This window comes from Onychostoma macrolepis, chromosome 13 (assembly GCF_012432095.1).
Source record: "Onychostoma macrolepis isolate SWU-2019 chromosome 13, ASM1243209v1, whole genome shotgun sequence".
NCBI classification, from domain to species: domain Eukaryota; kingdom Metazoa; phylum Chordata; class Actinopteri; order Cypriniformes; family Cyprinidae; genus Onychostoma; species Onychostoma macrolepis.
Window position 1 is genome coordinate 17,341,220 of NC_081167.1, and position 22,897 is coordinate 17,364,116.

Consider the following 22,897-nt stretch of genomic DNA (forward strand, 5'->3'; position numbering starts at 1 on the left):
TTTCGCGGGAAGTTACTTTCGCTTTGCCTGAATAACAACAGCGGGCAAAGACGGTTTTCTGCCTGTGAAGCTTTAGTTTGTGTTTATATGGTTTAGTTTATTGTCGAGACACCTAAATAGGTGTTTATATTCAGCCTGTGCTTTGGCATACTTCTTTTTAATCATGAACTGTTTGCTGATGAGAGAAAGTCCTATGATTATCCCGCTTAATAAGGAGAAGACAGTGTATGACGGGTTCATCACAGTACTGGTAAGAAAAGTTTCACATCTCAGTTCACAATCATGCTAAATAAGACAGCGTAGGTTGTCAGCTTCGTTTACAGTGTGAATGTGTAACGTCGTGTGACTCGTATACCGGAAGGTGAACCGATTGTCAAGTGTCACATTTTTCTCATTATTTTATCTTTGACAGGAAAAAGACTTCAGGATAAGAATATCTCTGCCGCCTGATCATCAGATGAAACAAGCAAAGTATGATTGTAATAGTAGTTTTTGTATATGATGGCTATGGAATGTTATGTTATTGCCTTTTTTATTGATTAAGGTAGCAGAGAAGATAAACAACAATATCAAACAAAATATCACAGTGAAGAACATAAGTCCAACATATAGCCATATATAAAATGTCTTAATCAATCTCAGTTACACTTAAAATACTCTATATTGTAAGCAAAATGACTGTAAAATTAATTTCTTTTTTTATGTTTTTTGATGAAGTTACCAAAATGCTTTTAAACTGCTCAAAGCTCTTTCATTCCATTTAAATTTGTGTATATAATGTTGAGCCAGTATAATTAAGTCACTCATAAACAATAAATTTTTATTATTTTCATTTTAACCGTTTTGACTTATGTATGTGTATATATATATATATATATATATATATATATATATATATATATATGAGGTTATATATATATATATATATATATATATATAAATAATTCCAAAAATATTATTATTATTATTATTATTATTATTAATATTATTTAATTTTCTTGTGCTTGTCTTTGGTTGTTTTGCAGATTACATTGTTGCTGGCAAATGAAACGGCTACTTCATGGTTATCAACAGATTGTGAAGCAGGTACAATAAATCAAAGGGAAATAGTTTGCAGCTATTTCTCATCATTCTAGAAATACGTCTTAATTAACACATAATGTTTGGCGTGGGGGGGGGAAGCTTTTTCCATATGCCTCTAGGGTAAAAAGATTAGATTTATGATTTACCCTGCCTAGATTTATGCGGTACCCTAACTAGTTAAAGTTCATTATTTTCTTATGAATTTAAAATTATTAATAATTAACTTTCATGGTCACTCTCATTAGTCAAATGACAGGTGCTGGTTTTGATATTCTGTATGTAGCCTAATAGTTTAATCACAATATTTGTATTTTATTGGTTTTCTTTTAACAGAGGTTACAGCATTCAACTAATTTGATGGCTTTTATCCTGGAACTCAGGACAGTATTGGTAAATATTCTCAAAATATTGCACAATTTATCCCCAGGGTTGGACATTACCATATTCATGTTGACAAATGTTATACATGATGTAATGTTCAGCATCATATTACCATAATAAGCACATGAGTCCCGCAGATTGAATAAATGATTCTCATTACGAACTTGTCTGTTATCAGGAAGTGGCGTTGAAGAGCCAGCCAGGATGTCAGTCCTTCTCACCACCTCAGTATTATTCCCAGCTGATAACAGAATTGGAGATCTTAGGATGGGATAAGTATGATGTTTCTAGTGGCCTAGTGCTTCTCTCAGCTAGCATTGCATTGTGTTCTCTTATAATTACATACAGTACAAATCCTTTGCATTACTGTAAACGTGTAGGACATTAATAGCATATACTTCTGTCATCAACTTACTATAGTTTCATGAAAACAGCGTGTCAGATTTCTTGCTTTGTAATAGAAGAGGCTAATGTGGTGTCTGTCAGCCACGTATCAAGCTGTGATTTCACGAGGCTTCTCATTTTCCACTTTCTATTAATGTCCAAAGATATAATTATGATATTAGCAAATGCAAATTGGTCTAATTGGAGACCCACTCTCAAGTTTAATGGGGAAATGTAGGCTGAAAAGTTAGGCTGGAAATAAGGTGCACGTTTCAGACCTGAATTGCGGTCAGAAGTATTATACACCAGCGCTATCTGTAAATGCACTTGAGATTAATTAAGATCCTTAATTCGTGTCTCTGTTAATAGCCTCAAGTCCGGCACAGTTGTGGACCCTGATTGGTTTAGGAAGGGGGAAGTGCCGCAGAACCTGGTCATTTTAATGAGTTTTAGTTGCCTTGAAGAAGCCACATTTACTGTTAATTACTGTATAGATGGGGTCAGGTCTGTTCTCCCCTCTTATCCCCAGAATAGTTCAAAAGAGTCAGATATTTAGAAAATTACAAAACATCAGTCTCTGACTGCAATGTAAGTGTGCTATTTGGAGTTTAGCAGCAAAGCGTTAGGTCATAAGAAAATGAAACTTGAATATTTTGACTTTGATCCCATTTTGCTCCCATTTTACTGTGAGATATTGCGTTTGGTCTGACATCGTCATCTGAAACTGTTCAGATTTTTTTTAGACAATTGGTGCATGGGAGCTGTGGTGAGAGGTTGTCACACCTTGCACATGTATGAGAGAGAAGCGCGGGGCCTCTCGCTGTGGTCTTTTAACACCCCGCCAAGATAATGACACCTGAGCAGGTTTCCTATTGGCTGGTCTTCTCACCATCTCACTCTAGCCAGCAGTTATATCTTAAAACCCATGATCCCTGGTGGCACCTGTGAGAATGGAATAACTGTACTATTTTCAGCAGCTGGCTTTTTGCATATCTGGAAAGTTGTTATGAGAAGTCTTCGCAAAAGTGGCCTTGGCGGTATTACGGTTTGTGTTTTCCCCATCTTACTCTTCCGATTTTTTTAGTTTTTGTTTTTTGTACAGCTTTACGCTTTCATCTATGGCCTGTTTGTATGCAAACATGCCAAATGTTCCTTCGCCATTTATGAGGGGAGCTGATTTTCTAGTTGCAAATGTAATGCTCTCATCAATCCTCCCAGCAAGACATCGAGCCGTCAAGCTGTTTCAATCAACTGAGGTGAACGCCAGCAAGGCCTGATACTGTGGCGGGAGATCCCTGTAGAATGCAGAGTGGCTGAATGGGGTTCCAGCTCAGAAAAGAGATCTCAATTTTGAAGAAATGAATGATTGGTGTGATTTTGTGCCAAAAGCTCATGTAATTGAATGTGATGCAAAAGATTTGTCCCGTTGCTTCATGGGTTGTGAGAGAAAAACACTGAGTATTAAGGACATTTTGAACAGTGAAAGAGAAAAAGAAAGGGTTGTTTGTGGGTGGATCCGTCAAAATGTTTGCATCAAAAATTACAAACAGTGTTCAAATGTTACCACCAATGTCACCAATAATGGTTTTAAAATACAGCTAACAATGCAATTGTTAACTGTTAATATGCATTTATAAAAATGTAGAAAATAGCAGCTAAATAGTACATTTGCATTCAATTAGCTTACATACAAGGCTTCTGCCGGTGTTAAAAAGGTCTTTAAAAGTATTAATTTGCCTTTCCATAAATTAAAAGGTCTTAAGTCAGAGCAAAAAGTTTTAAATTCTAATAGTTGTGACATTAATGTTGCATGCGTTGCTAGAAATTAATATCTTCCTCAGTGCTTTTGCCTTGCTTTCCAATAGAAATATCCCATTGTCCTTAAATCAAGGTACATTTGCTTGAGATGCAAAATGAAGTCTTGTTTTCTGGGAAATTGAACAAAGTTAAGTGAGTTTATGCTTAAAACATGAACAGATATCAGTGGGGTATGAGAATAAATTTTTCCTTTGAATTAAATATTTTTTCTGAGCCATTGACAGATATCAGTATCAGATATCATACAACATTGTTCTTGTTTTAATCAAGTCACTTCATTTTGATCAATATCACAGAAAACAAGACTTCTTATGTCATTTTTTGATTTAAGAATATTTAGACATTTGCACTGGAAAACTACAAAAATACTATGGAAGAACATTACTTTTCTTCAGTGTGATCACTTATGTTATTTCTATATTTTAGTGGTTAGGAGTGGCTTTTTTATTTTTATTTTTTTTTTTTAATAAAATACATTTTTAAAATCTTAAATTAACGGTCATAAAACCTGTGGAAACCCTGTACATGGAAACCAATTTAAAAAGTAGACTACTGCCATTAGGGTACTCCACCATGCATTATGGTAACTGAGTAATATATAAAGGCATTTATTTATTTATTTATTTATTTATTTAAACTTGATTGTTCACATCTACTACTTTTCACTGTACTTTTTAATTAAAAGGAAAATAATCACCCTCCCCCAATATTAAAAAATGTGGAAAAACAGTGAAATAATCATGAGCTGAAGTTGTAAAATGGTCAGTGAGTTAGTAAAAAATCTGTTGTATTAATGTACAACAAGTTGTTTATTTTCTGCAGTAATAGCAGAGGAGAGTGTGAGCAGAGGAAAAGTGTAGAAGTTCTCCCAGAGTTTTTATGTGGATCTAAGTGCTCAGGGACAGAATGTGGATACGTGATCCTGCAGTTTTTGCCAATGAGAACACTCAGAGCAAAGTGTGCATGTATGGACAAACCACAATATGCTGTTACACGACTCGTAAATAAGCTGCTGAAATACAAGTGTGTCATGTGAACTGCTGGAATTTTAGCAATAAATCAGCCGTGGTCGCTGTAGTCGATTCAAGACTTTCATCACTCTTTGCTGGGAGAAAGGATTGTGTAGATCTGAGGAGCTTCTTTAAATGAAATCAACCAAAATCTTTTTTTTCCCCCAAACCAAAAGATCTTGTCTGATTTATTTAGTTAGAATAACCAAAATACACATCCTTCAATGAAACAGTTGTTTTTACTTACAAAAGATGTTCTGTAAGTGGTCACTGTTGACCAGTTTAATGTGTGTATATACTGTATGTGCTCTTATGTGTGGTGCTATTGATCTGTTTTGGCAGGCTGCTCTTCATTGATGCAGAGTTCCTCACACTCAAGCTGAAGGCAGAGGACTCTGCAGGTCGTCAACACGCCATTACAGTCAAGCTCAAGCCCAAGGTGAAACCAAGGGTCAAGCCCTATTTTATTTCTTTTTTTCTCTCAGCTTAATGTTTTATTTTATGATCGTTTTTGCATGGTCCTTTTTTAAGGCTTTACATTCAGTAAAAACTAGTTTTTTTCAATTTAACACAATAATTTAGTATGATTATTTATTTATCTCTTATGCTTGCCAAGGCTACATTAATATTCTGAAGCATGATTACAATTTAAGATACCTATTGTAGTATAATGCAATTTAAACTATAATTCATTAAATATTAAACATTAATTAAAAACTGTCAAAGTGAGCCACATTTTTCTAAATGTGACAATTTCCCCTTTTTTATTAAACAAATTTCACATTGGAGTTCACACAAAAAGAAACTTAAAATATTTTGCAAATTTAATTTGCAAATTTATGATTTTTATGGGTCACAGATGGCTGTGGATAAGTTCACACAGCTTTCTGTATCTAGATTCTCAGACTCAGCTGGACTGCAAAAGGAGCAGAACTTTGGTTTAGGTATCTAACTTTAAGCAGGTGGCACTAATGTGCTGTGACTATAAGATTATGTTGAGAGATGGAGCCGTGAGATTGTGGCAGGGCCTGAAGGAGAGGCGAGAGAGTGTGCGGGGATGCGGTAGCACAGATAAGACCATGAGTGATCCTCATAAGGTGATTACAGGGCCACAGAAGAAGCAGAAAATTGTGGCGTGTGAGTGGTTTAGTCTGAGAGTCGGGCTGTGTGAGTGGCGAGCTCTGCCTGGCATTGGAAGTGGTGACATGGTATAGATGCCAGTGGCTCCTTGTGGACACTGCACGGGGTCCTGATGAGATTCAGCAGGGCGTGAGAAGCCCCCTGTGCCCACCTGCCCACCGTCCTGCTGGGTGCTAAAAATAGCCGTGATCTACCCATCTCACATCTGCTCATCTTCCCGAAGCCGGGCACCTCTCACAAGGCCCTCCGTCACCCAGCAGCAGCTTACTCAACAGGAGCCAGTAAAGGCATCTCTGATGCCGGTGGAAATGTGGGTTGTGGGGTCATACACATAGTTGTATTATTGGTTGTAGCATAGAAGCATATGTAAGAGAATTTCAAGATTAAAGGGATTGATTAAGAAAGACCTTCAGGTGTGGTAAGTTCTCCTAGTGTTCTAGCATGGAGAGTGGATATGCTCTTTAAATTTATAATTTATTTGAATAGAAATGTATTAATATTTTTAACTGTAATTGTATTCATTTATATATTTATTTAATTTTATATTAATGTTGTATATAATATGCACTATTGTTCAGTATTCATATTATATACCATTGTCATTACCCAAGTCTCTTATGCTCATGAAGGCTTACCAAAATAAAGTAAGAAGAATAGTGCAGCAATCACTGTTTTTAGTCTGAATATACAACTCGAATTCCGGAAATGTTGGGACGTTTTTTAAATTTTGATAAAATGATAACTAAAAGACTTTCAAATCACATGAGCCAATATTTTATTCACAATAGAACATAGATAACATAACAAATGTTTAAACTGAGAAATTTTACACTTTCATCCACTAAATGAGCTCATTTCAAATTTGATGCCTGCTACAGGTCTCAAAAAAGTTGGCACAGGGGCAACAAAGGGCTGAAAAAGCAAGACATTTTGAAAAGATTCAGCTGGGAGAACATCTAGCAACTAATTAAGTTAATTGACATCAGGTCTGTAACATAAAAGGGATGTCTTAGAGAGGCAGAGTCGCTCAGAAGTAAAGAGGCAGAGGCTCTCCAATCTGTGAAAGGGTGCGTAAAAAGATTGTGGAATACTTTAAAAACGTTCCTCAACGTCAAATTGCAAAGGCTTTGCAATTCTCGTCATCTACAGTGCATAACATCATCAAAAGTTTCAGAGAAACTGGAGAAATCTCTGTGCGTAAGCGCCAAGGCTGAAGACCTTTGTAGGATGCCCGTGGTTTTCGGGCCCTCAGACGTTACTGCATCACTCATCGACATGATTCTGTCATTGACATTATTAAATGGGCCCAGGAGTACTTCCAGAAACAACTGTCACTAAACACAATCCGCCGTGATATCTGCAGATGCCAACTAAAGCTCTGCCATACAAAAAGGAAGCCATATGTGAACATGGTCCAGAAGCGCCGTTGTGTCCTGTGGGCCAAGGTTCGTTTAAAATGGACTGTTTCAAAATGGAAAAGTGTTCTATGGTCAGACGAGTCCAAATTTGACATTCTTGTTGGAAATCACGGATGCCATGTCCTCCGGGCTAAAGAGGAGGGAGACTTTCCAGCATGTCATCAGCGTTCAGTTCAAAAGCCAGCATCTCTGATGGTATGGGCGTGCATAAGTACATACGGTATGGGCAGCTTGCATGTTTTGGAAGGCACTATGAATGCTGAAAGGTGTATATAAAGGTTTTAGAGCAACATATGCTCCCCTCCAGATGACATGTATTTCAGCAGGACAATGCATAACCACATACTGATGTCTTCAAACTGTTTTGAAAAGAATAGGAGATGCTACACCATGGTAAACATGCCCCCGTCCCAACTATTTTCAGACCTGTAGCAGGAAATGAAATGAAATGAGCTCATTTTGTGCATAAAATTGTACAATTTCTCAGTTTAAACATTTATGTTATCTATGTTCTACTGTGAATAAAATATTGGCTCATGTGATTTGAAATTGTTTTAGTTGTCTTTTTATTCAAATTTAAAAAAACATCCCATCATTTCTGGAATTCTGGTTGTATTTTAAAATGTAATTTATTCCTGTGATGGCAAAGCTGTTACTCCAGTCTTTAGTGTCACATGATCCTTCATAAATCATTCTAATATACTGATTTGGTGCTCAGGAAACATTTCTTATTATTATCAATGTTAAAAACAGCTGTGCTGTGCAATATTATTGTGGAAACCGTGACTTTTTCAGGAGCATTTGATGAATAGAAAGATCAAAAGAACAGCACTTATATAAAATGGAGGTCTTTTGTAATTTTATAATTTACTGTCACTTCTTTAAAAACATAAAAAATAAAAAATTCTGACCCCAAACTTTTGAGTGATTTTTTTATTATTATTATTATTATTATAATACTTTCTTGTACTTTTACTTATGGGAGCAATCATTTCAGTCAAATTGCCATTTTTCCAAGTAAACATTTTAAAACCGTAAATCTAGTTATAAATAATCTAAGCATGTTTTTTTTTCACTAAGCACAAGGAAGGATGATAATTAATAATTATATGCATAACAAAACACCGTAATAAGAATGAATGATTACCTACATCTTACCTTTTACACTTTAATATTTGAAAAACACCCATTCCATACTTACATTAACATTTTTAGTGATAAAAGCATCTGTTAAATAACTACTTGCTTACCACGTATACTGTTTTAAATCGTGATTATATATCTCTCTTTTTTCTCTCTCTTTTTAGTATCCAACTGAGGCCCCAGAGTTTTCTGCAGATCTTCCTGTTCCATTGGTCATCACGTGGACCTCTCAGGTACATAATTGTAAATTACTTAACTTTTTGAATAGAAAAAAAAATTATTAAAAAGTTGATTTGGCTTTTTATCATATTACCAAAATTGTCCTTTAAAAAAAAACAAAGTACAATGTTTTTAATTAACAAAGTTTTTTGGCATTTGAAGGTGTGTTTTTCTTGATAAAAAGGTGTTCCGTTACACCGCCGCTTTGATGTTGCTTCCATAAAAAAACAATAACTCCGCTCACAAAGGCTCAAACTGTGCCAAATAAACCGACAGGACGGCGATCTGGAAAGCTACATATGTTAGCGGCCTCTAATGAGCCTCGACGAGTTTCCTCTTACGTATAACAATTAAAAGCGAGAACGGAGACCCATTTTTCACTGTCGTTTTCTTTTTATCATCTTCCTCTGTTTTCGCCTCCTCCCCTGAAAAACAGGCTCCTCTTCAGTCATACGTTTGCTCCAATTACTTTGAGGTGGATGAAAGCGACTTGGCACATTGCACAGCAGTGGTGTGAGTTAGGGAGGGTTCTGCGTTGTGTTGGGTGAGGGATGGCAGTGGAACATGGCTCTCTGACAGAGAAGACCAGCTCAGCACACAGCAGCCTTCTGTCGGCTGAAGTCCTGCTGCGCTGCTGATGTCTTGATGCATCTCCTCTGTTCAGGGAAGAGAAAGGCCTGTCTGCCTGCCTCTCACGTACATTTGAATGAGTAATGATTACCTGCACTCAACTGACTGTGTGTGTGTGTGTGTGTGAGAGAGAGAGAGTCAGTGAGTTTGTGAGTAATGTAGAATATGGATCGGGAGATTTGGCGGGGTGTGCTCTTTGTTTGGTGGCGGACACAGCGGTGCAGGTGTGTCTCAGCGGGATTTACACTCAACCAGCCACCCGGTCCGACTCCTGGAGTGCACAAAGAGAAACAATGCTCACTGCATGAATTTTAACCCCTCGGCCTATTTAAAAAAATGAAATACAATACCAATAAAAAGTTTGGGGTTGGTAAGATCTTTTAATGTTTCTGAAAGAAGTCCTATATTTTCACCAGGATGGATTTACTGGATTTATTTAACAAAAAAGTAATATTGTGAAATATTACAATTTAAAATAATTGTTTCTGATTTAATATAAATTGAATGCCTTTACTGTCACTTTTATATAGCATTATATGCATTCTATGTATATATTTTTTTTTTTTATATATATATTATAACATTATAAACAATATAAACTGATAATATAAAATTATATTGATATATAATTTTTATTTTTACATTTATTTATTTAGCAGATGCTTGACAAGTAAGGAGAAAGCTATTTATAAGCTATTATATTCATAAGAGCTAAAATATATTTAGACGAATATATATTCTTATAAAATAATAAACATTATTATTATACATTTTTATTTTTCCTTAAACATGCCAACTACAAAACAGTGATGGAAATTAAGAACGTAAATTAAATGATTAAATATTAATAATTGCTTAATAATTAAAAATTCAATAATTGTTTAATTATTGAATGTATTGACACTCACTAAAGGCTGTTCATTTGTTGTCAGGGTATCTATTTATTAGTTATACTGAGATATCAAAAGGCCAAAATTGTGTTATTGATGCAACTGTTTACAGTGATAATGAATGATTACCATATTCATGTCCTTTTATGTTTATTATGTACTCCAAGGTACTGAGGTCATGTATGGCTCTTCTCCACTATGTAGTGTGTTTTATACAGTATAATAATAATTTGTTTAGCCCAGCATTGCTTCATTACGTGGTGGGTCCTTAACAATCACAATTATAGACTATGAGCATTAAGGAATACATATTTCTCTCTGTGCAATTTTTGATTTATTTACTTGACACTTGTTCACTAAATGACTGAAAATGCACCATTGAACATTATGAGGAGGGACCTAATTGGGAGAGTTAACAGAACAGTAAGCATGCTGTCACCTCACTGGGGAGGAATCCATTGTGCCGTTCCACATTTCGGGCACATTTCCAAGAGAAATTCAATTATGAGGACATCCAGCCTGCACCATATATTTAAATAAAAGCATAACTATAATCACACAAGCGGCATTAATTGGGAAATAATTGCTGCATCTTTGCACCTGTGCAATGCTAAATTGTGTGTGCTGTATTGGCACAATGACCCATCATATTTGTTTTATGCTCTCCTTCCTATATCAAACCGTCCCCTCCTGTGTGGCATCAGGAGAAAGCTCATTCACATTAATATGCTGTAGTCTTAAGAAAGACTATATTCAGCCAGATCACTATGCTGTTTTTCTGATTTTCCTGTCTGCATATCCCTTACCTTAGTGCTACTGTCTTAAAAAAAAAAAAAAAAAAAAAACAGAAGTCATTTGATTTGTTTTGTTATGTTCAATTACCAGCTCTGGCTGCTCCATTCAGCTCTGACTCTGTGCTCTTCAATTTAACATGTATGGAATCAGGCACATAATCAACATCAGCACACACAAATTATGTGACAAAAGAAAAACACACGAGATCTCATCCTCTAAATGCACCAAGTCCTGTCCCTCTTAAATCAGCTGAGATTGGCTGTATTATGTTGTTGAGATATTACAATGCTTCAAAATTACGGTTGACAAATGTGATTTAACAGCTCACAATCTAAAATCAATCTAGTTTTCCTTTGGATCACAGCAAAAATACACAGTCCAATAAAAATACACTGTCTGTGTGTATATAGACATGTTTTTCTCTCTGTCTCTAATTAATATATATATATATATATATATATATATAGGTCACCTTCAGCAGTATACAGTATATGGACTTACAGTGCATATAATATATGTGTGATTAGGGTGGCATCATTTTAGATATCCAAAGGTTTGATAACACAAAAAGTTAATTGCAGCTGCTGCCTTTTTCGATGCTAAATAAGCCTATTCATATTTATCAGCACTAAAAATAAAGCAATGGTCGTGGCTTTGAGCAGAGAGGATCTGGTGTCCAGACTAAAGCATTCTGATTTTGGGCTAAGATTAAAGACCTTGAATTGGCAGCCGGGTGGAAAACGAGGAGTGTGGGTCTGAGGTCACAGCGGTGTGGGTGACCTGTGCTCCCTCACTCTGACAGCATGGAGTGAAACAGGGCCAGAGCCCATCAGCTGTCAATCATCAGCTGTGATTTATGAGCGGCCATACTCAAACCATTAGCTCTGCCTCGCCACTGGACAGCTCCAAAGGAAACAGAGGCCTACTGTGTTTGTGTATGTTAGAATTAGAGGAAGCCGTTATGCTGAACCGTAGATGGGTCGTATGTGGTTCTCAGTGATCAAACGCTATTGCTGAATTTCTCTTGTTTGCTGATGTATGAGTTTTAGTCTTTTCCTGTTCAGTCACTTTTTATATTTGATTTGTTCTTGGTTGGTGCTTTAATCAATGGTTTGTTGACAGGTAGTTGATGAAGACTTGGCAAGACTTCAGTGGCAATGTTTCTTTTTTTCATTTTCCTCCCCGAGTGTTGATGGCAGAGGGTTGAAGAGTTTGTATAAAGCAGTGATATGAAACCAGACATGTGGACAGTATCAACATCTTCCATATGCAGAAGTGTTCAGGAGTTATTAAAGACAGCCTAGCCAATGTCAGACTGGAAGAAAAAAAAAACTGTTGTTCCTGTAGATCAAGAGTTGCACAAAAAAATTTAAAAGGATACTATTTCTAGCGTCTAGGCATTTCTGAGAGTCGGAAAAACGTTTAAGAGTACAACCACGGACTGAGAGGCTTCATGTCCATTCAAACTGAAATGTTTGAGCCAGTTGGATTTTAAATGCAATGCAAAAAATATATATAAAAATATAACGTGGTAATTAATTGATCAATCGCATGATTATGGTTTAGTGGCATAAAGTGTTTCAAATACTGTGGCAGAAATCATGTATTCACGTCTTAATTAGTACAATCACTCCACTCCTGCAGATTGGCATGAAATGCAATCACCCTATTTTCTACATGGATGTTATTGATCATATTGTAAACAATTCATCTATGCATATGTTTATTTTTCAAATGTGCATTCCTGTTTTTGTTTTAGTCTGTGTGATTCCGCCCACTGCCAGTTTAACCAATAGTATTTCAACACCATAACACAATGGGTTCAGTTGTTCACTCGAATTTGTGCATTGACCAACAGCTGCTTGATTTGAAAGTGACTTCTGTGTGAGATGTAAATCATACAACTTCAGACACTATTGACAACAGACCTTTTTCATCGGAAACTAAAAAAACAAACATAAAGAACAAGAAATGTTCGACACAGAAAAAAGAAAGTTACACCTATTCTATTTATTTATTTATTTTCATTTTATTTTATTATTATTATTGTTGTCGTTATTGTTTTTCTCCTTCTTAAATGAATTCCTCATTTAACTTATACTTATTTAATTATTTATCTTTTTCTCTCTCTCTCTCTCTCTTAGTTTATATACCCATTTAATTATTTCTTTCCTTTCCTTCTCTTCCCTTTCTATTTATTTATTTATTTTCTCTCCTCTCTCTTCTCCTCTACAAATATTCTGCTATGACCTTAGAAAAATAGGCTGTTCCACATATTTGAAAATGCATAACAGCGATATACACATACCCCACACAAATGTTTCACACATACTCCACATAACTACATGTACATCTTACTTTGTGTTCTACATGTTTTGTATTTATGGTATCGTCTAAGTATGTTTTGTCTTATGTACTGCTTAAAAACTAATATATAAAAAAAAAGTAAGAAAGTTAGGTTTGGAATGAAATGAGGGTGAGTAAATAATTACTTTAAAAAATGAAACGCTTCAAAGATGATGAATGAAAGATTAAATCATGATGTAAATCGTTTGACAGCACTAAAATGAAATTAGATTTTTGGGTAAACTGCCGCTTGGTGACAAAGATAAGTCAAATACCAACTCTCAAGCAGGAAAAATACATTTGAGACTAATTGCCCTTTTTTCACACACAGAGCACCTTAGCCAATGTCCACAGTCAGTTCCTGTTAAATGTGGAGGCTCTGTCAGAGTTCTGGTCGGTGTTGGATGAGATAGATGAGCAGACATGGGTATTGGAACCAGAAAAACCCACGAAAGCAGACTCCATGAGAAGGATCGCGATCGGTAACATTACATTCATATTACTACATTTGAATCTCATTATTTGCAGATCACCCACCATCCATCCAACTATGCCCATCCACAATCATTTCCCGTGATATTAAGCTGCCATATCGCTGTTCTTCCCCAGGAAACAATGTCTCAATAAAGGTACAAATTGACCCCAGACACCCCAAAATGCTGCCGGAGTGCTGTTTGCTTGGGGCTGAGCACGGTAGGCATTTTTCATATCTGCAAATCTCTCTGTTTATCTCCATACCGCTTTTATTACGCTTTCCTGCATGTGAGAGGCAGCTCGGATGTGAAAAACTCGTGCCTCTTGTTTTTCAATTACCTCCGTACATAAGTGCACATGCTGTAAATGCTTTACTGCATTTAGACAGGAGCGCTACAGCTGGAGCGGCCGAGCTGACAGCCCGCAATATGTTTGTGGCGCAATGTGCTTTTAGATTTCGAGTGAGATGGTGCAGGAATGGAGGTCAGTTTGCACTATTTAAGCCACCGTGATTGTTTCTTTAAATCCAAGGTCATGCTTGGCTGACAATGGCACACAGAACACATTGTCGGTTGCCTAGCAATGTTATTCATTGATATTAAATCCACACTTCAGTAGTCAAGACGGTGGCAGTCGCAGACCCTCCGAGCGTGGGGTCAGACAGAAATATTGCTTTTTGCATTTACAAATGACAAACAGAGAGTGCAGCTATCACGTTCCTCCCAGATTGATCTCTCGGGTGGAACAGCCATGATGAGCGCGTTTTATTTGAATTATTTGAATATTTCCCTTTCTGTCAGACTGTTTGTCACAGTGGGAAATGCCCTGTGCTTTCGGCCGCTCTGCTGTGGCATTTCTTCGAGAGAATAGAGATTAGAGGTAAGAAATGACGCGGCTGTGCATTGTCTGTCAGTGCTCTGCGATCAGGTGAGGAACGCTGAATGAGAGATGAGGTAGAGTTAATTGAAACTGCTCGGCTACATTAGGGGGGTGAGCGCTGTTCTTGCCTTCATATACAACACTCCCTCGGGCTTGTTTTTGCTATGCAGATTGATTGATATGATTTATGTTGATGGCGTTTTTGTCCCCCAGTGCTTTGCAAACATTATGAAGTCCAGTGTGGATCGCTATTACAGAAAACTTAAATAAGTCTGTATGTTTTAATAATGAATAATTGAAGATGTGACAGAACAGATAACAGTGCACTGTGTTAACTAGGGTCATCATACCAATATTACCAATAAATAAAATAGTGTTGTCAAGTGATTAATCGCATCCAAAATAAAAGTTTTTACATAATATATCTGTGTGTTCTGTGTATATTTATTGTGTGTATATATAAATACACACATACAGTAAATATTTTCAAAATATTTGCATGTATTTACATGTATATATTTATATACACACACAGTACACATACTATGTAAACAAAAACTTTTATTTTGGATGTGATTAATCGCGATTAATCGTTTGGCAGCACTAATAAAATACCAATAAAAAATTTGATGACATAAATATAGTTTAATTATTAAAAAATGTGTTAATATTGAAATTAATTATTTAAATGAATATGGATTCATATGGATATATTTAAAAAATAAAAATAAAATTACCATTCAATTTTTTATTTATTTAAATGAATACTTTTATTCAGCAAGAACACTTTAAAGCTGCAGTCCATAAGTTTTGCCTCTTTGTCGCCATCTCTGTTTAAAACCTGCAATTGCAGTTACTTGCGGAATTATTTTTATTGCGTGGGATGTGCTCTGGCACGGCTCCAGCGTGGATGAAGCTAATGTTTTGAGGTGAATGTGTGGCACCGGTGTGGATACTGTACTTAGGAATCACAGATTCTAGCCTACGTCTTGGAATATATGACCCAAATAAGACTTTTCACCGGATATTGTCATCAGAACAAGTAACAAGTCTTCCACGTTTGTTCTGACCAGCTGAGGAAAAAGAGCATTACAATAAATTGCGCTACCAATGGTGATTTAAATCTAATGATCGATTAGCTCATATCACATCAAACCGTGCAAAATATTATGGTTATACTTTGTTCTCAAATTGTTAATGTTAACAACAGCATTGCGTGACTGTGTGTATGTAGTGTGTATTAGCGTGTAGATTTCAATTTCTGTACAGTCTAATCTCCAATTGTCATACCATTCGAATTTCATATTAAGAAATTATTTTAACCCAAAAAGCAAATTATTCTTCCTTTTGAATTGGTTGTCTTTAAAATACGAATCCTGTGTAATCCCAGATATCCCTAATCAGATGCACATTTAAAACTGGAATAATTTAATTTCAGTCACGTGTTCAGTCATCAAAATGATAAATGTAATTATTCTAGCTGCTGTGAGAAAAGGCTATAAACAATCCGTCACCTGCAGGATCCTCACAAGCGATAGCCTAGTAGCCGGGACTCAATCTTTGTTTACAAACGTAATGATGCAGCAGCATGCTCGAATTTCCCACAAAAACCTACCCGTACCACTCAAATTACAGAACATTATTATAAGCGAACCGTTGTGAATCTGGCTAAAGTAAGGCAATAGTTTTGAACACTGACTGGTTATGTACTTGCTCAAATATTGATTTCTGATCATTTTTAACAAACAAAAGTTACGGACTGCAGCTTTTAAATTCATCAAAAGTGACAGTAAAGACATTTATAGAGTTACAAAAGATTTCCATTTCAAATAAATGCTGTTCTTTTGAATTTTCTATTCAAATAATCCTGAAAAAAAATAAGTATCACAGACTGTTTTCAACATCAATGATAATAAGAAATATTTCTTGAGTACCAAATCAGCATATTAGAATGATTTCTGAAGGATCATGTGGTATTGAAGACTGCTGAAAATTCAGCTTTGCCATCACAGGAATAAATTACATTTTAAAATACATTTTAAATTGTAACATTATTTGACAGTATTACCATTCTGGCTGTATTTTTAATTAAGTAAATGCAGTCTTTGTGAGCTTAAGAGACTTCTTTCAAAAACATTAAAAAATCTTACCAAAAAATATTATTTATTAGTATTGTTTGCTAGTATCGACTTAGTACTGAAGCATCTGTACTTTTGACATTTGTCACTGCAATTCTAATAATTTTAACTCTTGCTTATGTCTTTCAGTTGTTACTCCTTTAAGGAATAAGTTGAATGCTAATATGCATTTATGGTAAGCAAATAATTATACATTTATGTTTGATTCCTATTACTTTTTTCCAAGGAGTTTGAACATGATTAACGAGGAATCAAAGTGAATGTTGCATATTTCAAAGCAAATTTTCTATTTCATATGCATACTGCACATATCGTTCAGTGGATATCTGTATTACAGTGTAAAATGAATCAGAAACCACATGGTGAGAATGTCTTGGCCAAGAGTGTTGATTCTCACAGTGATATACTGGATTTTTTGGGCAGTAATCACTGAGCTGTATTCATTATACCATCATGACTTGACTGTATGTGTTTAATTAGTGTACGAGGGTCTGATTTCCTTCTCTCCTCATAGGAACCCTGACTGCAGTGTCCTACAGAATATGAAGGATGTGTTGGAGATAGAATTTCCATCGCCTACCACCCACGAAAAATCTGTACGTTGCATATTTTCGTCTCATACACTGCCACTTACAATTAGTTCCACAGCACCATCACATTTGAAGCTTGCAGTGTTTGTTTTTTTTTTTTTCCACCTCCTTTTCTCTTTACGTTTTTATCATCGGGAGAGGTGGGTACGGATTTCCTTTAATTGGGTTGTTTACAGATAAGATCATTACAATAACAAAGGTGGCAGAATCTTCAGCACTATCAAGAGCTGTTTAATCATAGCTCCGCCATTTATCTTTTTTTCTTGTGTGCATTTTTTTATGCTTTCTCTCTTTCAGCTCGCGGGTTGAAAGGGCGCAGTGTTTATTCACAGTCTGTACCGCAGATTAATGCTTGACCATCATTAACATTCTGAAGCGAGAAAAGTTTACTTGACCAGATGTTGAAATTTTTATCTTCCATCCTTTTAATGGATTGCTCAGGAAAAAAAGCCTCTAATTATCTGAACAGCAATATGCAAACACAGACAGTGGAGGAGAAGAGAGCAGAAGCATGGGAGGGGGGGTGTAAAGATTCTCCAGCCTGGCTGAGGCGTCTTGCAAAGCAGAAGGATTGTGTGAAGAGGGGTCAAGCATATATAGGGTTGATGAGTCCACCTGAGTCTCCTCACCCTGTGGGAACAAATATGAGCCGCCGCGCAGGGAGAGTGAATTTCAAATGCAGAATTTCATATCAGACTCAGGGATACAATATATGAAAGATGCTTTTCATTTATTTATACATATCTATTCTGTTATCATGAACTCACAGTGATTACAAATCTGTACGACTTTTTTAAATATTTCAGTGGAACACAACTGGAGAAATTTTGTTTTCATGTATAGTACTGTTCTCTATTTACCAATCATGCAATGAATGGAGACTGGATTTAAAATAAATGTAAATTTAAATAATAATAAAAAAAAGTGGTCCGTACTGTACATCCTATAAAGTATTTTAAAGCTTAGTGTGAAGTACAAATCAAAATCATTGTTTACTGAAAATCAGTGCATTCATGAGAAAAGTAGCAATGATTTGTTTTTGTTTTTCTTTGAGTTGCTGAATATTTTCATTGAATCGGTTCATCCAGTACTCAAAACCAGTCTGAATGATTAATTCACAAATTCATGAGTTCAACTTAATGACTCGGTTAGTTGCCAAGGCAAGCTTTTCAATTTTCATTTTTCACTTTATATTTATATTTTATTTAAGATTTATCTAAATTACAGAAAACAATTTTTATATTTTTTTTGTTTGTTTTATCATCAACACTGCTTACTGGAAAGAAAAACTATTTAAAAAACCTGACTTTCTCACACAAAGCTATCAAGCTTCAGAAGACTTGGAATATATTGTATGAGTGGACCACTTTTATGATGCTGCTTTTATACACATCTTTGTTGAAGATTAAAAGTTTCTATCCCCATTCATTATAATGGCATACAGTATAAGAATATCTGGTAGATTTGTCAATATTTCTCCTTTCGTGCTCTAAGGAAAAATAGAAAATCCTACAGGTTTGAAACCACACAAAGGTGAGTAAGTAATGACAGAAATGGCATTGCTGGATACACTAAGATAAGTTGTTCCTTTACTGACAGCTTGTACACTTGAAAGTTTATCTCATTTTGTTGTTGTGTACTCAGAGTTTCAGTGTTGAATGTGGCATCTGCTACTCTTATCGACTTGAGTCAGCCATTCCAGATCAGGTCTGCAATGACCCACGCTGTGGCCAGCCTTTCCATCAAGTGTGTCTTTATGAAGTAAGAGCTTGAAGATTCAGTAATCAGAAACGCAGAAATTTAACAACAGAACAATCATAGATTATTATGCCAAGACCAATATGCAATTTTCTAAAGTTTTTAATGCGTTAGTGTTTATTTCATCTTTTGTTGATTGATTTGTCTTCACAGTGGTTGAGAGGTCTGTCCACCAGTCGCCAAAGCTTCAATATTGTGTTTGGAGAATGTCCTTACTGCAGCAAGGTAATATTCAACTTGATCACAAAAACACAGCAAATGCACAATTTAAAAAAAAAAAAAACACACTTTATTTAAATCCACAAATACATTTGTTAAAACTTATAGCTCATGTCTAGTGCAAAAAATGACTGAAAAGTAATTCATGCTTATGTTTTTTTTTTTTCCAGCCCATCACTGTGAAAATGGTCACAGGAAACACTTAACAACAGTCTGTTCATTCAGAACAGTGGTGTCAAGTGGTGTTACGGCTCCAGTGAGGGTAATACCAACAGCCAACAACAGTCAGTATAATAACAACAAGGATGATCAACATTCTTTTGATTGGCCATTTACCCTCATTTTCTGATTTCCCAAAACTATCTCCTTCTCTGTAATGGTACCGAGTCCATTGATCTTCCTGTCCACAAACATCACTTCCCCAGTGGTTTCCTTCATCATCAGTTTCTTTCCAATGGTTCTGATCCCAGCTGTGTTTCCTGCTGTAGTTCCCCCAGTAGTCGACTTTACTGCTGAGCACTGTATGGTCATCATTTAGTTTCAGACTATGTGTTTGGTGGTTCTCGTAGTGACGGTTTTGTCTTTCCCTCATGGTCATCCAGGTCTTGCCCTCATAAACATCTGGGTTCCTCTTTTCCTGTGTTGTTGGAGCAAATTTTATGTTTTCAAAATATAAGAAATAGAAATGAGAAGGCCGGTATGTTGAATTTGTTAATAAACTTTTGTATCAAACAATAAACACTGCAAACCATATTTGTATTTCCTGTGACTCTTGACGCTTTTAAAACATTGATCAATTTTAATAAGTGAACGATTGACTGTGCTCTATTTGGCATTTGGTCTATGCTCTGCTGCTGGTTTTACTTGTTCAAGTTCCTGTCTCTGTCTGGCTCCTGCTCTTGTTCTAGGATGAACTCGCGGAGGGAGGGGCTCATCTTCATCATTGATGTCCTCGTCACATTCATAAGGCATAGGCCTTTGCCTGACGCTTCCTTTAGCAGCCATGTCTGCTTTGTTTGGTCTCTGTGAAGATGACACCAAGGAATAGTATCAATGAGAGTAATTAAACCACTGTATGATAACACTATACAGGTGCTGGTCATATAATTAGAATATCAAAACGTTGATTTATTTCACCAAGTCCATTCAAAAAGTGAAACTTGTATATTATATTCATTCATTACACACAGACTGATATATTTCAAATGTTTATTTCTTTTAATTTTGATGATTATAACTGACAACTAAGGAAAATCCCAAATTCAGTATCTCAGAAAATTAGAAGATTGTGAAAAGGTTCAATATTGAAGACACCTAGTGCCACACTCTAATCAGCTAATTAACTTAAAACACCTGCAAAGGCCTTTAAATGGTCTCTCAGTCTAGTTCTGTAGGCTACACAATCATGGGGAAGACTGCTGACTTGACAGTTGTCCAAAAGACCACCATTGACACGTTGCACAAGGAGGGCAAGACACAAAAGGTCATTGCAAAAGAGGCTGGCTGTTCACAGAGCTCTGTGTCCAAGCACATTAATAGAGAGGCGAAGGGAAGGAAAAGATGTGGTAGAAAAAAAGTGTACAAGCAATAGGGATAACCGCACCCTGGAGAGGATTGTGAAACAAAAGCCATTCAAAAATGTGGGGATCGGGTGCTTAGGCATTTTTGTATCTTAGTTTTCTTATTATTCTTTAGCTGCTTTTTTTTTTTGCTCTGGGAGTCTATGGCAGCCCATTGGAACTTATGATATTTGGCACACAGATAGGAGGACAGTTTCGGGAATTAACAATAGCAAATTTGGAGCCTCTATTTCAAACTCTAGCTCCGCCAATAGGCCAAATTTGCACTTGTATTTCTGCTAATATCTTTTGAAAAGTAAAATTATTTTTTCTTCTGATTCCTTGGCTCATGCAGAGTCGGATGCATACCAAATTTCTATGGGTCAAGATTTTTTGCAATTTTGAATCTTGCGAAAAAATCTTTGTGAACTTTGTCTGATTTTCACCAAAATTGGCTCAGATCATCTTCAGACAATGCTGGCAAAACAAAGTGTGTTAATGAATTTGACGAAATTACAGCAAAAACGGACAAGAGGCTGTATCTTTGCAATGCGGATTCTGACCAAATTTGGTATGTGTTATACCAATCATGACCTGAGGGCACATGAGTAGTTTCAGCACAGCACCAACTACTGGTCAAAAGATATTTTGAAAATGAATTTTTTTTTATAATTTCAGAACAATTTGACCAAAAATGATCATTGCGGTGGATCAGAGGTAAAAATTATATAAATACTGTTCAGTTTCTTGCACAGACCGATTGTTTCGTGTCATAAGACCTCAATGTATCGTCACGAGCCACAGAGTTTAATTAGATAAACATCAAATTTTCAGTTTTGGGTGAACTATTCCTTTAAGTCTGCAAAAAGATAGCTCTCCAGGGGCAGGGTTAAAGAACCCTGGTCTTCACTGAGTAATTAAAGACAACTCCTTATCTCTTTATTTTTGTGCTCTGTTGTGCTTGGCCCTTTAATTGCTGCTTACAGCTATATTTTTAATAATATTTACAATATTGCTGTTTTGCTGTATTTTTGATCCAAAAAAATGCAGTCTATTTGAGCATGAGAGATTCAAAAACATTTTAAAAATCTTGCAGACCCCAAACACTATGAATGGTAGTGTATATATTTTAATGTATACTGTAAATACCCATTTATACTGTGACAAAAATAAGTTGATTCCTAAATTAAACAATTGGCTTTTAGTTTTTTTTGTTTAGTTTTATTTTTTATTTATTTATTTTTTTAAAATTTTACCTGTTTGTGTGTCTCTCGTTTTGTCTTGCTCGAAACTTTGTTTGGCGTTGACCTGCCCAACTCTTCCTCATCATCTTCCTCTGCTGTCACCACAGGCTTTGATCTTGCTGTTTTTTTCTCAGTAGTCTTGGGCTGGCTTGTAGCCTGTGGGAGGTTAAGTTAAATTAAATGACAGAAATTTACTTGCTTTTGTCTCTAAGCATTCACAAGGGAGAGAGAGCGAGAAAGAGAGCACTCAATGTTCCCTCCCTGGCCAGAATCCTGAGAGGAGAAGACCTGCCCTGATTAATGACATCTACTGCTCTCCCTAAGGTGGCAACTGTCCAAACTAAATTTGGCCACAGATCACCAGCGAGGTCAGCTGTAGGCAAAATAAACTCCAGGAGTGTTGGAGTGACACAAGGAACCGCTGGCCTCACGCTGCCTGACGTGGTTTCAGGAGAGCTGAGACACGAGGGGGACATTGATGGTGTTGTTTTAGCTTTTATTCAAAGGAACTGAAGCTACATCGTCTAGAAGGAGATGAACAGAACCACAGAGAAAAATAGAACTACAAAGAAAAGGGGATTCAAATCTTAATGCCCTTGCTCTTGACACTGATGCTTTCCATCTGTGCAAAAGGTAGGGTGGTCAAGGTCAGAGGAAAAAGACACTTCTGCATACTGCTTTGTGAGAACTATCCATACAGTATCTCACAGAAGTGAGTACACCCCTCACATTTTTGTAAATATTTTATTATATCTTTTCATGTGACAACACTGAAGAAA

General features: G+C 36.0%; 2 protein-coding genes across 3 annotated transcripts in view; one reads left to right on the top strand and one right to left on the bottom strand.

Moving 5' to 3' along the window:
• Positions 1–19,623, top strand: fancl (FA complementation group L). The gene is made up of 14 exons (XM_058796215.1): positions 1–250; positions 413–471; positions 1,026–1,086; positions 1,417–1,473; positions 1,643–1,740; positions 5,019–5,115; positions 8,542–8,610; positions 13,589–13,739; positions 13,867–13,950; positions 16,878–16,923; positions 17,263–17,344; positions 18,983–19,099; positions 19,250–19,321; positions 19,486–19,623. Exons 1-14 carry the CDS (start codon positions 164–166, stop codon positions 19,519–19,521), a joined length of 1,116 nt encoding a protein of 371 aa, XP_058652198.1. The 5' UTR covers positions 1–163; the 3' UTR covers positions 19,522–19,623.
• vrk2 (VRK serine/threonine kinase 2) overlaps positions 19,465–22,897 on the bottom strand; it is a 16,643-nt gene continuing 13,210 nt past the window's right edge. For both annotated transcript variants that reach the window (XM_058796214.1, XM_058796213.1), the window contains exons 11-13: positions 22,131–22,274; positions 20,180–20,338; positions 19,465–19,952 (exon numbers count right to left, since the gene is read on the bottom strand). In XM_058796214.1, the coding sequence (XP_058652197.1) occupies positions 19,551–19,952; positions 20,180–20,338; positions 22,131–22,274 (705 nt within the window). In that variant the 3' untranslated portion in view covers positions 19,465–19,550. The remainder of the gene's footprint in view (positions 19,953–20,179; positions 20,339–22,130; positions 22,275–22,897) is intronic.

Excerpts from the sequence above, each read along its gene's own strand:
- fancl (XM_058796215.1), top strand. The coding sequence starts at position 164 with ATGAACTGTTTGCTGATGAGAGAAAGTCCTATGATTATCCCGCTTAAT. Across the intron at positions 1,741-5,018 it reads GAGATCTTAGGATGGGATAA|GCTGCTCTTCATTGATGCAG; the intron begins GTATGATGTTTC and ends CTGTTTTGGCAG. Across the intron at positions 19,322-19,485 it reads AATGTCCTTACTGCAGCAAG|CCCATCACTGTGAAAATGGT; the intron begins GTAATATTCAAC and ends TTTTTTTTCCAG.